This window comes from Ctenopharyngodon idella, chromosome 24, assembly GCF_019924925.1.
Source record: "Ctenopharyngodon idella isolate HZGC_01 chromosome 24, HZGC01, whole genome shotgun sequence".
Classification (NCBI taxonomy): Eukaryota; Metazoa; Chordata; class Actinopteri; order Cypriniformes; family Xenocyprididae; genus Ctenopharyngodon; species Ctenopharyngodon idella.
The window spans coordinates 1,255,358-1,270,095 of record NC_067243.1 but is presented as its reverse complement, the minus strand read 5'-3'; the positions used below and the strand labels follow the sequence as shown (position 1 = coordinate 1,270,095).

General features: G+C 39.1%; 1 gene segment (V, D, J or C); it reads left to right on the top strand.

Moving 5' to 3' along the window:
• Nucleotides 1-1,415: 1,415 nt before the first annotated feature.
• Nucleotides 1,416-13,370, top strand: LOC127506558 (Ig kappa chain V-III region MOPC 63-like). The segment is given in 4 exon segments: nt 1,416-1,519; nt 2,773-3,096; nt 11,744-11,776; nt 12,876-13,370. Coding segments are annotated over 4 exon segments (723 nt in total).
• The last annotated feature ends 1,368 nt before the right edge of the window (nt 13,371-14,738 follow it).

Genomic DNA, 14,738 nt, shown 5'->3' with positions numbered 1-14,738 from the left:
TCTCTTTTGCTGGATAATGCTTTATATTCTTTGAATTTCATTACGTTTTTCATGAATATTACTTAAATTGCAAATTTAGACAGTTAAAAATAAATATAATACTGTTCATCATGTATCATAAAACATTGACATAACACCAAAAACATTGCAGTTCATGAAAATTCAACATTATGCAATCTTATGAGAGGAAGATTATGAACATGAACCCCCCATAATCCTTGAAACCTCACCTTTTTTTCTGTACAAAACTTCAAAAAGCATTTTTTTAAGAGGTGAGGCACAGGTACACATCACATTTGGTGCACTTCACCCTAACAATACACTTACAGCCACTTGCACCTGCCTTTTTGAGACACCATGGTAGACCAGTGGTAGGTCTGGGCCAGTAGTACTGGCTGTGGTGGTGAGCAGGCAGGTCTCCGATGTTGATTTAATCCATAATACAAATGCCATGGCAGTCCTTAACATACAACTAATCAACATTTATATCACTAGCATTAATATTGTTATTGTTACAGCTTAACAGACTGCAGCTGACCTTTGCTAGCTAGCTAACCTATTACAATAATGTCATTCCATTATTGCACAGTGTTGCCATATGGCAACACAGACATTTTATCGATTTACCAAAAACCATTTTCATAATTTTTTTGAGTGGTGAATATGTCATCATAACTTACCTGAGATGATGTTACCAATTTTTTTGTGAATGTGACATGGGCGGGTCCTTGTTTGTTACTGACGTTTTAGTTTGCTTTCAGCAACTACCGACAAGAGACGGCAGTCTGACAGAAATCACGCCACAGAAAAAAATTGCATGTCATGTGACTTAACCAAAGCACATCATTGGCTAAACTAAGGTCTTCTCTTACCAACAAAAAAAAAACGAGAATGTTCTCTTCAAGAAACAGTGGCAAGGAAATGAACGCAAAGAGTATGTTGCCATATGGCAACACCACGCGGTAGAGGGTTAAATAATATTCTAATTTTCTGAGACACTGAATTTGGGATTTTCCTTAGTTGTCAGTTATAATCATCAAAATTAAAAGAAATAAACATTTGAAATATATCAGTCTGTGTGTAATGAATGAATATAATATACAAGTTTCACTTTTTGAATGGAATTAGTGAAATAAATCAACTTTTTGATGATATTCTAATTATATGACCAGCACCTGTATTAGTAGACTGTTAGGTTTGGATTCGGGTAAGTAGAATAAGTTGACATGTAGTTGTAAAGTTACAGTCAGTAGAATGTCTAAAGTAGACCACTGAAATACCAAATCTTATATGTAGAGAGTTTATTAGTTTGTTAGCAGCACACGCTGTTGTAAATCCTGCCCACTTCTTTGCATTGTCACACATGCTTCAGTGCTCTGAGAGTGTTTATAGTGCTGTGAGTTTAACACTTCATGACTGAGAGCAGAACAGAACACAATCTTCATCGTCACACAAGACAAAAGAACAACAATGAACACAATCACCTTCTTCATCTGGACTCTGACTCTCTGCATTCAGGGTAAATATCTTGTATAAATATCTTGCAAAATAAACAACCACATCTCATTTTGTTACGTGTTGGTGTAGTAGAGACGAGGCGAATACGGAAATCCACAATAATAAGGGTATTTAATCAACGAAGGAGCAAGAAACACAACCATACACATGCTCAGGGGTACAGCCTGCTGGAGCGGGCCCTGGGGCTGCTGGAGCGGGCCCTGGGGCTGCTGGAGCGGGCTCGGGAGCACGTGGAGCGGGCTCGTTGGCAGCGGGAGAGGGCTCGTTGGCAGCGGGAGAGGGCTCGTTGGCAGCGGGAGAGGGCTCATGGGAACATGGATCGAGCTCGTGGAAGTATGGAGCGTGGAAGAGGGGACTTGGAGTAATTTCAGTCCAAAAGTCTATCAACCATTCTTCTTCCACAATTATTGGTGTTTTGGGCTGCTTGGCGTTAGAAAACTCAGGAGATTGGGGCTGTTTAGGCCCAGCAGAGGATCTTTCTTCGGCCTTCTGGGGTTTTGGGTCCGGCAGGACACCAGGGGAATGCTCACTGGAGGGGCAGGCGGAGGGAAGCGGCGAACTGGACGAGGATCACACGACTTATCAAGAACCTCCTCAATGACAAAATCAGAACAATTTAGGAACAAAATCAGATTAATTGCTTCAACTAGGGAAAAATAGCAGGCAGGTTCTTTAAAACGGATCGTGTCCTCGTCCAGCCCCGCCAGAAAACAGGCGTTCAAACAGGCATCTGGCCAATTCGCCAAATAAGCAAGCTCGACAAACTCCTCCACATACCTCTCCAGCGAGCGACCGTCCTGCCGGCACCCACAAAGGCGATCCGACGCTGTAGCTGGCTTTGGAGGCATGGGAGACACAGGGATCTCGGAGATGAAGAATAAGCCCATCTTGAAATGTAGATTTCCAGCGGTTTGGTCAGTTCTTCTGTTACGTGTTGGTGTAGTAGAGACGAGGCGAATACAGAAATCCACAATAATAAGGGTATTTAATCAACAAAGGAGCAAGAAACACAACCATACACATTTAGGATAACGTTAGAACTGACAAAGGAGTGCAGGGAGTGAGTCCAACTTAAAGGGAGTGCTGACAAAGACAACAGGTGCAGGGAATCCAGGGAAATGGCGGGAAGGCTGATGAGGGAAGTAAAAACAGGAGTGGAACAAGGAGGATACTGGGAAACGGAGTCCGGGAAGGCATGGATGTGACACATTTACAGTCCAATAACCATTAATGACTAAAATATGTTAATTTCAGAGAGCTGGGGACAAGTGACAGTGACTCAGAATCCAACAATAAAATCCATCAAACAAGGAGAAACTGTTACAATCAGCTGTAAAACCAGTCAGCCGATTTCTGGCTGTAATGACTGTGTGTCTTGGTATCAGCAGAAACCTGGAGAAGCTCCTAAACTCCTCATTTATTACATAAGAAGCCTTCAGTCAGGAACTCCATCTAGATTCAGTGGCAGTGGATCTGACTATGGCAGTGATTTTACTCTGACCATCAGTGGAGTCCAGACTGAAGATACAGGAGATTATTACTGTCTGAGTGAACACAGCATCAACAGTAACTGGGTGTTCACACAGTGATAAAGAGTGGTACAAAAACCTCGGTCAGTCAGACGTCACAGTGATGCACTGATACAGCTGAGAGATACTGCAGCTGCTGATGGAGGATCACAAACAACACAATGACAATGTTTAACAAAGTTTCTAAACACTTTAAAGGTAAATGTAATATATAAGATTTAAATACATTCTCTTAACCCAGTTTATTGTTCATTGACTACTCTTAGTATGCCATTCATAGGTTTATTTCCCCTAAATGTGTAAACATTGAAACTCCCAGGCACCATCAAGACATTGATTGTGTCCGCTCAGATCCGTCAATCTCTTTCCAGCTGAGACCATGACTGACACGTTACATGTGAAAATACCTTCAGTTACAGAGTGAAGGCCAAAATTCACTGCATTTAGACCCACAAAGATCAATCAGGTCTTGAACGTGTCAAGGCAAACAGGGCATTGGATCCTCCTACAGCGCTGGCCATCCAATTCCGAAGGGGAAATTAAACACAAAGTAAAACACAAACAAACACACACTTTACACAATATTTGTACATATATCTGTAAAAGACTTTAATCAGCTCGACATGTGCCTCCAAAAAACAAACAAAACACAACAACAACCAAACCTGTTCTATGCAGTCAATGGGGCGCTGCGTCAGACAGCAGGAGCAACCTGGTTTACAAACTAAATGAACCACAAGAAAATTCAAAATAACTAAATACAAAAAAGAAACAAAATTAACAAATCGATCACAATACAGTTAGAACAAGAAAAAACAAATCAATCCCAAAAGACTGAGAAAAACAAAAAAAACAAAAAACTCACTGGTGGATAACTGCCCGCTGTACACCCCCTCAAGACTTTGATTTGAGTTGATACATACGAACGTTTAAAATTAGGAGTAAAGCACCAGGTGTATCTCACACAGCTCCAAAGATTGGTCCCAGAAACAATATAACGGCCACGAGAACACAATTCGATGTCCAAGCAGTCATCTATGGTGAAGCAAACATGAACGGCAGACATCCAAGCAGCAGTTTAAAGGGAAACCAAAGACCGCTGCAACATCTCTTGCATTGGCTCAGACATTAACTGTGTAAATACAACCACACTCCAAGAGTAAGGATCACTAGCTAGGTCACTAATAAGCAACCAAACCCATAGTAGAAATGTCTGTCAAATGGCGACTCCCATAACACAGGGAACTCCATGGTAGATAGAATGCATTTCCATGGAAAAAGCCATCACTAAAAGCATCCCACAAATGCTCCTCAATCCACACTACAATGAAATAATGTAACCCTGCATGGCACAAACAAACAGCCCACATCACGCTGAATACTCCTACCTCTCGGGACATTCACACGGAAATCCTGTAACTCCGTCACTGACGCTAGGCAGACGCACTTCTGCATAATGTCAATACTGACGCTTTTATATTCCACCAAACAAGAGCACAATTAAAAACCCGCCCCCTCCACACCTATCTGAAAAGGTAGAAACACTTCTACAACCACACAAAATCATGATGGAAATCTATAGATCCGCAGTTGATTTAGCTTCAAAAGACATTGATCATTAACTGGGAATTACCATTGTGTTGGTTTTGTGTGGTTGTAGCAGTAGTTTCTACCTTTTCAACAGAAATGACCTTTATCAACTCTAGAGGGTCCCATCCACTTGCATTATATGGACTCACAGAGAGGAATTATTTCTTTAAAATGTTTGTGTTCCTCTGAAGAAAGAAAGACATTTACATATGGGATGACATGAGTGAGTAAATGCAAGAATTTTCCTTTTTGTGTGGAGTATCCCTATAACACATGATGAGGAGAGCATCAACTGTAGCACAAATGAAGAGTAAATGAGAGAAGAGTAAATATGACCTTACCTCTTCAATCTGAAAGAAGTGCAGTCCTCAAAAAAACTGGACTGTTCTGTACCACATTTCTCCTTGTGTAGGCGAACCTTTTGGACAACTTTTCTTTTACTACTGATCCGAAATCAGTCAGTAGCTCACATCATTTTTCAAGGCTTTCATCTGTTTCTCCAGTTGGATTAGCAGGGCAAAAGTTAACCTCTGCTCTCTTCGGGTTTCTTCACATTTTTGGCTAGAAAGCATTTATCCCTGGTCTTGTTCTTCAATGAATTAAGAGCAACTTCTAAAGTGTTACCCTTGTCATGTTATCACCTTGCTTTTATGACATGCTATTTCATTTGTGTTATGTACTGTATTGCAATAACATGGCCTCTCCCCCTTTGTTGTGTGTTCTCAGGGGCGGGGTTTACGTAAATTGTAGGGTTAGTCACCAATCCAGGAAGAAGCTCGTTGTAGTCCCTACCAGCCGTTTGTTTGTAGTCCTTAAACAGAATTCTTTAAAAGAAAATATCTCCCTTTGCTTTGAACTTTGAGCATCGTAACTTTGCAGATGTTGTTTATGTTCAAACAGCACATTACACACTAACTAAAGTTAAAAAAGTCAAATCATAATCAACCACCCCTTTAAGAAATGTGCATTGTGCAATAAATAAATACTACAAAAAAAGTTTAATTATAATTTTATATCAGTAAGTTCTAAATGATATGTCAATAAATATGTTGAACGGATTTGAAGGATACTTAGTTTGAAATAATGTATTTTAAATAGATTTTGGTATCCACCTTATTCTTACACCCCATGAAGCTTTGTGCGAACTATGGGTGTAACTTCCGTTAAGCTGTAAACAGTCAGTGAAAGGCTCGCTCTATGAAAGCAATAATACTTTTTTTTTTATTTTTATTTTTTTTAAACTGGGTACAATGAGATGACATTTTTCTACTCACCTTCAACCAACGAACATTAAAAGGACATTTAAAAGTGTAAAAGCATCAAAAGGTACTTTCAACAGGCCATGAAAAAGCGAAGATTCTTTCCACAGAAATAACGGACGGGTTAAATATAACTATAGTGATATATATCTGTATATGTAATATACGTTGCCTTAATAAAAAAGTCCATGAACTTCAGCATTGCGTGATACTTTTCAAAGTGATTTCCATCATTTTTACAGATAATAAATTGTATTTACATGTGAAAACAAACCTGGAAAGAGACGTGAGGCTTTGAGGAGAAAAACGAGAGATTCTTCGTTCATTCCAGTGAATTATTAAAGGGATATATCGTACATTATATCGGGAGAACAGACCACAAATGTGCAGTATATGTTGTCCTTTTTCATACTATTACAGCGGCATGCAAAGGGACAAAAGAAAATAATCACGAGGATAGAAAGCAGCGACTGAAAAGAGCTCTTGCCATAGATATTCGTTATAACATGTTACGTTAAAATACCAAGCGTTATGTAATTCTCATGATGTCTGAATATAAAACATGAAAGAAAAATTGACAGCTCATTCAGTCAAAGTGACAGATAAGCTTTATTTGTAGGGCAACCTTATGATTTGAAATGATTCGTTTCAGTCTTTTAAACAGAAGTTCCCCAAACCGGAAAGTGCAACCCATAATTTGAAACGCAGTAGGCTAGTCAGGAATAAGGTGGATAGGGCCAGCATGGAAGTAGGGAGTGCTGTGGACCAGCTACACCAGCACAGTTTTTCTTGACCAGTTAGACCAGCACTAAACCAGTCTGGACCAACATGGCATTCATGCTGATTTATGCTGGATTTTTCAGCAGGGTGAGTTGACATTATCGTCCCACTCTCTTATCTGTCACCTTCCTCCAGTGCATTAAGTATGGAGGTGATATTAATATACTTCCCTCATAATTCAGGAATGGGTGAATTGTCAGAGCAGAAAGTGGACTTTTGTCGCCATTAGAGTCCCACTTTCTTATCTGTCGCCCCTCCAGCACAAGTCTGTGATAGTGTAGACGTGGAGCTGAACTCTACAGGCCCTTCAGGAGCAGGTTTGGACACTAAACCAATGAGACAAACATTATAGTCTTTATCCACCTTGTTTTTAACATAAGAGCAGCTCGGCCATTTGTAAATTGAATGTGTCTGGCTTCAGGTGTCATTCACTTCTGAAGACTTTGGGAAGAGAAGATACAATATGCTTATTCTTTGTCATTTATTTATGAGTGTTTCATCAACTTTGGGCACCTAATATCCCAGGTGTTGAATTTTATTAAAATATAACAGATACAACTTTTGTCTTTTTGTTATAATCCTTTATGCAGACTATCAATGAGAAACAAGAAGTTAAATCAGACTTTATAAACAATGTATTTCAAGCTTGTCAATTCTTTGGAGCCCCTAAAGGGACATGGTGAAGGAAAAAAATATGATGGGAGAAAAAAATAAAATAAGTCAATGCTTTTGCATTCGCCTGCAAACAGCTCAGAAGGTTTGTGTGAGCGAACGCAAAATTTCTCGGGGTAACGCAAAAGTATTGTTATTCCTTCCATCTCATATTTGTTTGTTCCCATGTTCCCTTTAGGGGGTCCATTGACTCCACATATGAATGCTGGGTGAGAGAAAAAAACATTGACAATGAATTTCAAACCTGCTTCTCCTTGGAATACCATGCAACGAAATGTTTTTTTTTTGGGATTGTCTTTGAAATGTCTTTTGAGAGTGAGCTGCAGGTCTTCAGGATAATGATTTAAATAGAGAGAGTCACTTTGCATTGTCACACATGCTTCAGTGCTCTGAGAGTGTTTATAGTGCTGTGAGTTTAACACTTCATGACTGAGAGCAAGAACAGAACACAATCTTCATCATCACACAAGACAAAAGAAACAACAATGAACAAAATCACCTTCTTCATCTGGACTCTCACACTGTTTGCTCAAGGTTTGTGGTAAAATATTCATAATGAATTCATAATTTCTTTTAAAATGTGAAATATATTTAACTTTCTATTCTTTTTTCCTTTCTTTCAGAATGTTGAGGACAGATCACTGTAACTCAGAGTCCATCAATAACAGCAGTTCAACCAGGACAAGAAGTCAGAATAAACTGTAAAACCAGCAGTGGAGTGTATGATGGTGATCGTTTAGCCTTACAGGAAACCTGGAGAGCCACAACTACCAAGAGAAAGAGCTTTAATCCAGTCTTGAAGATGAAAGCACTCGTCTCCAGGCCTTCCTCATCTATCCGGCGGCAATTAAACTACAGCACAAAGGTGAGCAGATGATGTTCGACTCTCCTCAAAAGGCGGAAGATTTTGTCAGTTCCTTCAGAGAAGATATACTCTGCAGCGGGAAGGCAATGCTTCCGTCTCCATTCCTTCAGCTCAACGACGGGATAAAGTTTATGATGATCCTCACTGTCCTTACGAGAACAATAACAAGGTGGCCATGGACACTTGTTCATTTCTTTTTGTAATCTTGTCCTGTACGCTTGTCCACTGACTGGTAAATAATAACAAATTATTTTATTTATTTATTTGTTTCGGGGGCAAATGGAGAGCAGTTTCTGGCTCAGTGGCTCAGTGGGCCTGGGGACATGTCTTGTGTTGAAGTGGACTGTGTTCTCTCTCTCTCTCTCACTCTCCCTGGTTGTTCCATCTACGGCGCGAGGACATGCCTACCGGGAGGGGGGAGTACTGTCACAGTCACCGTCTGTCTCACCTTCCCTGGACTCCATTTCCCAGCATCCCTCTGGTTCCTCACCTGCACTCACTCACCGATCACCTGCACCTGCAAGCTATCACCATTGTTAACACTCATCAGCACACCACTACATAAGCCCCATGTTCACTCCTGGTCTCGTCAATGGACTCCTTACCTGTTACTCACCTGAGATTCCCGTATCGTCTTCCATCCGTCTTTTGCTCTCTGTTCCCCGTTGATCCTTCACCTACAGAGACATTCTTTTATTAATCCACCAGCTAAGTGACTGTTCCAAAGTGCTTGTTCATTGACTCACCTGCATTCACTGTTTGCCAGTGTCCATGCCTCTGTTTAAATAAACACCTGTTTTGCACTTACCTGTCTACCTCTGTCTGTGTCCCTGACAATATGTTCCAATAGAATATTATAAAGGACATATATGCTGCAAAAACTGCATATACAAATTGTATAATATTTATGGATTTTCAATCCTATATGTCATATATATCCCACATACAACTAAAGCCTTATAGATTTTCATGATGTACAAAACATAGGAAAATAATGCAAATTTAATAAGCCTATGAATGTCCACCATATCTCTTAAGATGTGTATAAAACAGTGCATCAGTGCATCAGGCTGTACTTCACTCATGCGCTCTTATCTTGTCCTAAGTGGAGCCCTACGCCAATCAATCAGAGTAATATGTAAACAGACTTTCAATCTTAGATGAAACGCATATAAACTACACACACAAGCACATATACTAATTACAAAATAAACATTTTAATTACAAAACTAATTAATTTGATTAACGTGTTAATGTGGGATGACACTTGGTGACTTTAGTTGCATTAGCTATGTAAACACAAAAATCTTGGACGTGAATCGGATATGTTAAAGGGTCAGGAAAAAAGTCACACTTGGTTCCTTCATGGTTAAAAATGACAGCCATAGGAAATTAATGTAAAATATGAAAAAATACAAAAACTCAAGGCATCTTTTGGTGTTACAAACTACAAATCAACCACTGTGCAGAAAAAAAAGTGCACAGCAATGAAGGGGTGACGCTCTAAAATGTCAAGAGAGCAAAATAGACACCCCCACCCCCACCTGCACACTAGTAAGACTATAACCAGGCCCGTCGCAAGGGGGGTGCGAGGCCCTGTACGAACTTGATGTGCAAAATAGTTGTCTTACACTAATCTGTATGGGCAAAAATGACCGAGTTGCTTCCGCTGTCATTAAGAAAAAATCCATCATGACACGCCGGCGCGATCGTTGAACAGGGTTAAAGAAAACGTAGCCTATTTAATATTTATGTTTAAATAATAAATATATATATACACACACAGGTGCTGGTCATATAATTAGAATATCATCAAAAAGTTGATTTATTTCACTAATTCCATTCAAAAAGTGAAACTTGTATATTATATTCATTCATTACACACAGACTGATATATTTCAAATGTTTATTTCTTTTAATTTTGATGATTATAACTGACAACTGAGGAAAATCCCAAATTCAGTATTTCAGAAAATTAGAATATCACTTAAGACCAATACAAAGAAAGGATTTTTAGAAATCTTAGCCAACTGAAAAGTATGAACATGAAAAGTATGAGCATGTACAGCACTCAATACTTAGTTGGGGCTCCTTTTGCCTGAATTACTGCAGCAATGCGGCATGGCATGGAGTCGATCAGTCTGTGGCACTGCTCAGGTGTTATAAGAGCCCAGGTTGCTCTGATAGTGGCCTTCAGCTCTTCTGCATTGTTGGGTCTGGCATATCATCTTCCTCTTCACAATACCCCATAGATTTTCTATGGGGTTAAGGTCAGGCGAGTTTGCTGGCCAATTAAGAACAGGGATACCATGGTCCTTAAACCAGGTACTGGTAGCTTTAGCACTGTGTGCAGGTGCCAAGTCCTGTTGGAAAATGGAATCTGCATCTCCATAAAGTTGGTCAGCAGCAGGAAGCATGAAGTGCTCTAAAACTTCCTGGTATACGGCTGCGTTGACCTTGGACCTCAGAAAACACAGCGGACCAACACCAGCAGATGACATGGCATCCCAAACCATCACTGACTGTGGAAACTTTACACTGGACCTCAAGCAACGTGGATTGTGTGCCTCTCCTCTCTTCCTCCAGACTCTGGGACCCTGATTTCCAAAGGAAATGCAAAATTTACTTCCATCAGAGAACATAACTTTGGACCACTCAGCAGCAGTCCAGTCCTTTTTTGTCTTTAGCCCAGGTGAGACGCTTCTGACGCTGTCTGTTGTTCAAGAGTGGCTTGACACAAGGAATGTGACAGCTGAAACCCATGTCTTGCATACGTCTGTGCGTAGTGGTTCTTGAAGCACTGACTCCAGCTGCAGTCCACTCTTTGTGAATCTCCCCCACATTTTTGAAATGGGTTTTGGTTTCACAATCCTCTCCAGGGTGCGGTTATCCCTATATTGCTTGTACACTTTTTCTCTACCACATCTTTTCCTTCCCTTCGCCACTCTCTAATTAATGTGCTTGAATATCTAAAGTGGACCATCGAAAATAAAGTGCAACCTAAGATTTTACATTCAGATTGATGTTGAATCATTTTGTAATAATTGTACATATGATTAATTGTAAAATATTTTTAATTTTAATTTTTAATTATAAAATGTTTTTTGTTTATGTTTGACAGACTGATAAGACACTAGTCTTTGATTTATGTGAACATCTGTCAGATAATTGGATGAAGCATTTTCAGCCTTTCAGTGCCGCTGTAGAAATAATCTATTCACTCTCATGCATGATTCATTTATATAAGGTGAATGTTTCTGATAATATGTGAATATGATAATATCATCATCCATGATAAAAGAGGTCAAAGGTCACCTCAGAGGTCAAAATCATCAAATATATTCCCATAAACAGTGTTATATCAGAAACATTTTGTCCAAACTGAATGTTTGAGTGTTGAGAAAGATCTGAGTTTCTTCTAATATCAGTGTGTTGAAGTGTTGTTTCTCTCTCTCTGCCTGGAGTTTGTGTTCACTCGAGTGGAATAGAGGTTTTTGTACGACCGTTTCATTAGATTGTATCACTGTGGTACACATTCGGTGGAGGAACTAAACTGGTGCTCGGTAAGTCCTTTTAATTAACAATTTTTAAAAAACAATACAATTTAGATTTCAGAAAGTGTTTTACAGCTGAAACAAAAACATTTTTTTTTAATAATAATATTGTGCTGAAACTTTACTTGAAGCATTTATGTATAATGTGTTATAAATAATGCCTTATGTGCCCTTTTCTAAATAATTGTAACCAAAATTAAAAGCCATTATATTGACAAATTCAATGTTACATCTGAAATTGGATGTTTGCAATTTGTTTTACCCCATTATACTTTCTAAAGGTGTAACAGTGAATAGATGATATTATAATGTTGTTTATAACTTAATGCTTAATGAATTATTCATGAGATCATACATGCAGTATAATGTGTATAATGATGCTTAATTAATGCATTAAAAATGCATTTTAATTGATTGTGTATGAAGGCTTTAAGTAAAGTATACTGATATAGTTTCATAATTATTTAATCTAAAGCTCAATTATATTTTCATGTTTATACATTCAGAATAACGACATTATTCCTTTTCAAAAATTCTAAACATATTTCCATAATGAGTCTCACGTTGAGTTTATTCAGTTTATTACAGTTTAATTTTCCTTCATTTATTTCTATACTGGGTTCATAGATAGTTCATCTTTTATTGTAGATATCATAGGGGAAAAATAAAATCTGACATCAGAATGTAAATGTTACTTTCTGTATTTCAGTCCAACGATACTGAATCTCTTTTCACATGTTGTACTTATAATTCAGTGTTTTTAATTACAAACAAAATATATGTATGATTCAGTTGTTTTAATTCTGTTTGAAATTGAGTTACATTTTTAGCTGAATATCTCAAGTAAAATTTAAGAACTTAATGTTCAGAGTTTAAAACTGCTGGATTTAAAGCAGTCAGTGTCTCAGTATATTGAGTTTCATATCTGAGGTTTGATTTAAATGTATATAGTGATTGTATAGTTTGTATATTGTATATTATATCAGCTCTAGTGATGTTGAATGACATGAGGATCAGATTGTCGTGATTTTTGCTGCTGTTGAAATGCTGTGAGTGAAACAGTGTGTTTTCTTTGTGTTTGTGAATGTGTTGTGTTTGTCTCCTGCAGCTGGTCCCACAGTGAAGCCCTCAGTGTCTCTGCTGCCGCCCTCTTCTCTGCAGATCTCTGGAGACTCAGCCGCACTGCTCTGCCTGCTCAGCTCTTACTCTCCACAGGGGGCGCTGGTGAGCTGGACACTGGACGGGTCAGAGGTCACCGAGGGGGTCGTGACCAGCGCAGAGAGCCAGCGGGACGGCCGCTACAGCCGCAGTAGCGTCCTGACCCTCAGCAAAGCACGCTGGGAACAGGGAGAGGTGTACGTCTGCAGAGTAACACATGATGGAGCTCCTCATGAGGTCTCGTTCCACAAGAGCTCTGAGTGCTGATGTTTCTCTCCTGAAGATGAGCCGTATCTGAGTGTCCTGTGTCAGGCAGGATTCACATGAGTCTAGTGCTGCAGCTGTAGTGATTTACAACTCAATACTGAAAGAGAGCTGGCGTGTCAAAGCACTGTGTGATCTTTCAATCTGCTGTAACATTCAATAAAGCTTCTCAACAAGTTCACTTTGTGTCTGACAACATCATTCAACTAACAGATGAAGATGCAGGTGCTTTTCACAAACTTGATGTAAATGTCAAATAAAGCTCTTGGGGTTTGAACATGGTCTCTGGAGACAGAGCTGCTCTATTCTGAGAGGATCAGAATCACTCCACCCTGACAATGCAAATGGGCTTTTCAGTCTCACTGTTTGATTGGTCACATGATCTGGACTGGAACACACCAGTTTCACTTCTGCTGAAAATGTGGTGATGAAAATATATATGAAAATGTCATGAAAATCAAATGGAAAGCATCACGTCCAGACAGCAGAAGTGACTGAATTCAGTCTGTTCAGTTTGATTGACAGGGATCATATATTACACCTAAAACATGATGATCATATTAAACACTGACTCATTCTCTTCATAAACACAAGATTTATTGATTTAGATGATCTAGTGTTATTAGTGTGTCTGTGATCAGTGTTGTGTGTGATGTGTTTATGAGCAGCTGCAGTATCTCTCAGCTGTATCAGTGCATCACTGTGACGTCTGACTGACTGAGGTTTTTGTACCACTCTTTATCACTGTGTGAACACTGGACCACTGTGGTAACTCTGACAGTAATAATCTCCTGTATCTTCAGTCTGGACTCCACTGATGGTCAGCGTGAAATCAGTTCTGGATCCACTGCCACTGAATCTAGATGGAGTTCCAGTATAACGGCTTGTTGCTGCATATATGAGGAGTTTAGGAGCTTCTCCAGGTTTCTGCTGGTACCAGGCCATACAAGTATATGAACCCGGACAGGAATCTATCACTGCTGTGTTTGTTTTGCAGTTTATAGTGACTGATTCACCAATCTGAACCGTTTTACAGAAGGAGTCTGAGTCACAGTCACCTGTCCACTGAAACCTGTTAGAAAAAAGCAGAAATATTTGTATAAGATTCACTGTTGATTATATTATCTATCTTTTAGCATGAAATTTTATTAAAACATTTACCTTGAATACACACAGAGAGAGTCCAGATGAAGAAGGTTTGTGTTCATTGTTGATCTTTTGTCTTGTGTGATGATGAAGATTGTGTTCTGTTCTGCTCTCAGTCATGAAGTGTTAAACTCACAGCACTATAAACACTCTCAGAGCACTGAAGCATGTGTGACAATGCAAATTGACTCTCTCTATTTAAATCATTATCCTGAAGACTGTAGATCAGTCACAAACACATTTTCCAACAACTTCCTCGTGTTGTGAAACATGTCAAACAATTATACACACATTTCTGAAGTCTATTGACAGAATCCTGTATATTATTGATTTGGTCATTATTAATATTTTGTAAGGTCACTGAACACTTTCTATCATTCATTCTACACTGTTCTGGGCTCAT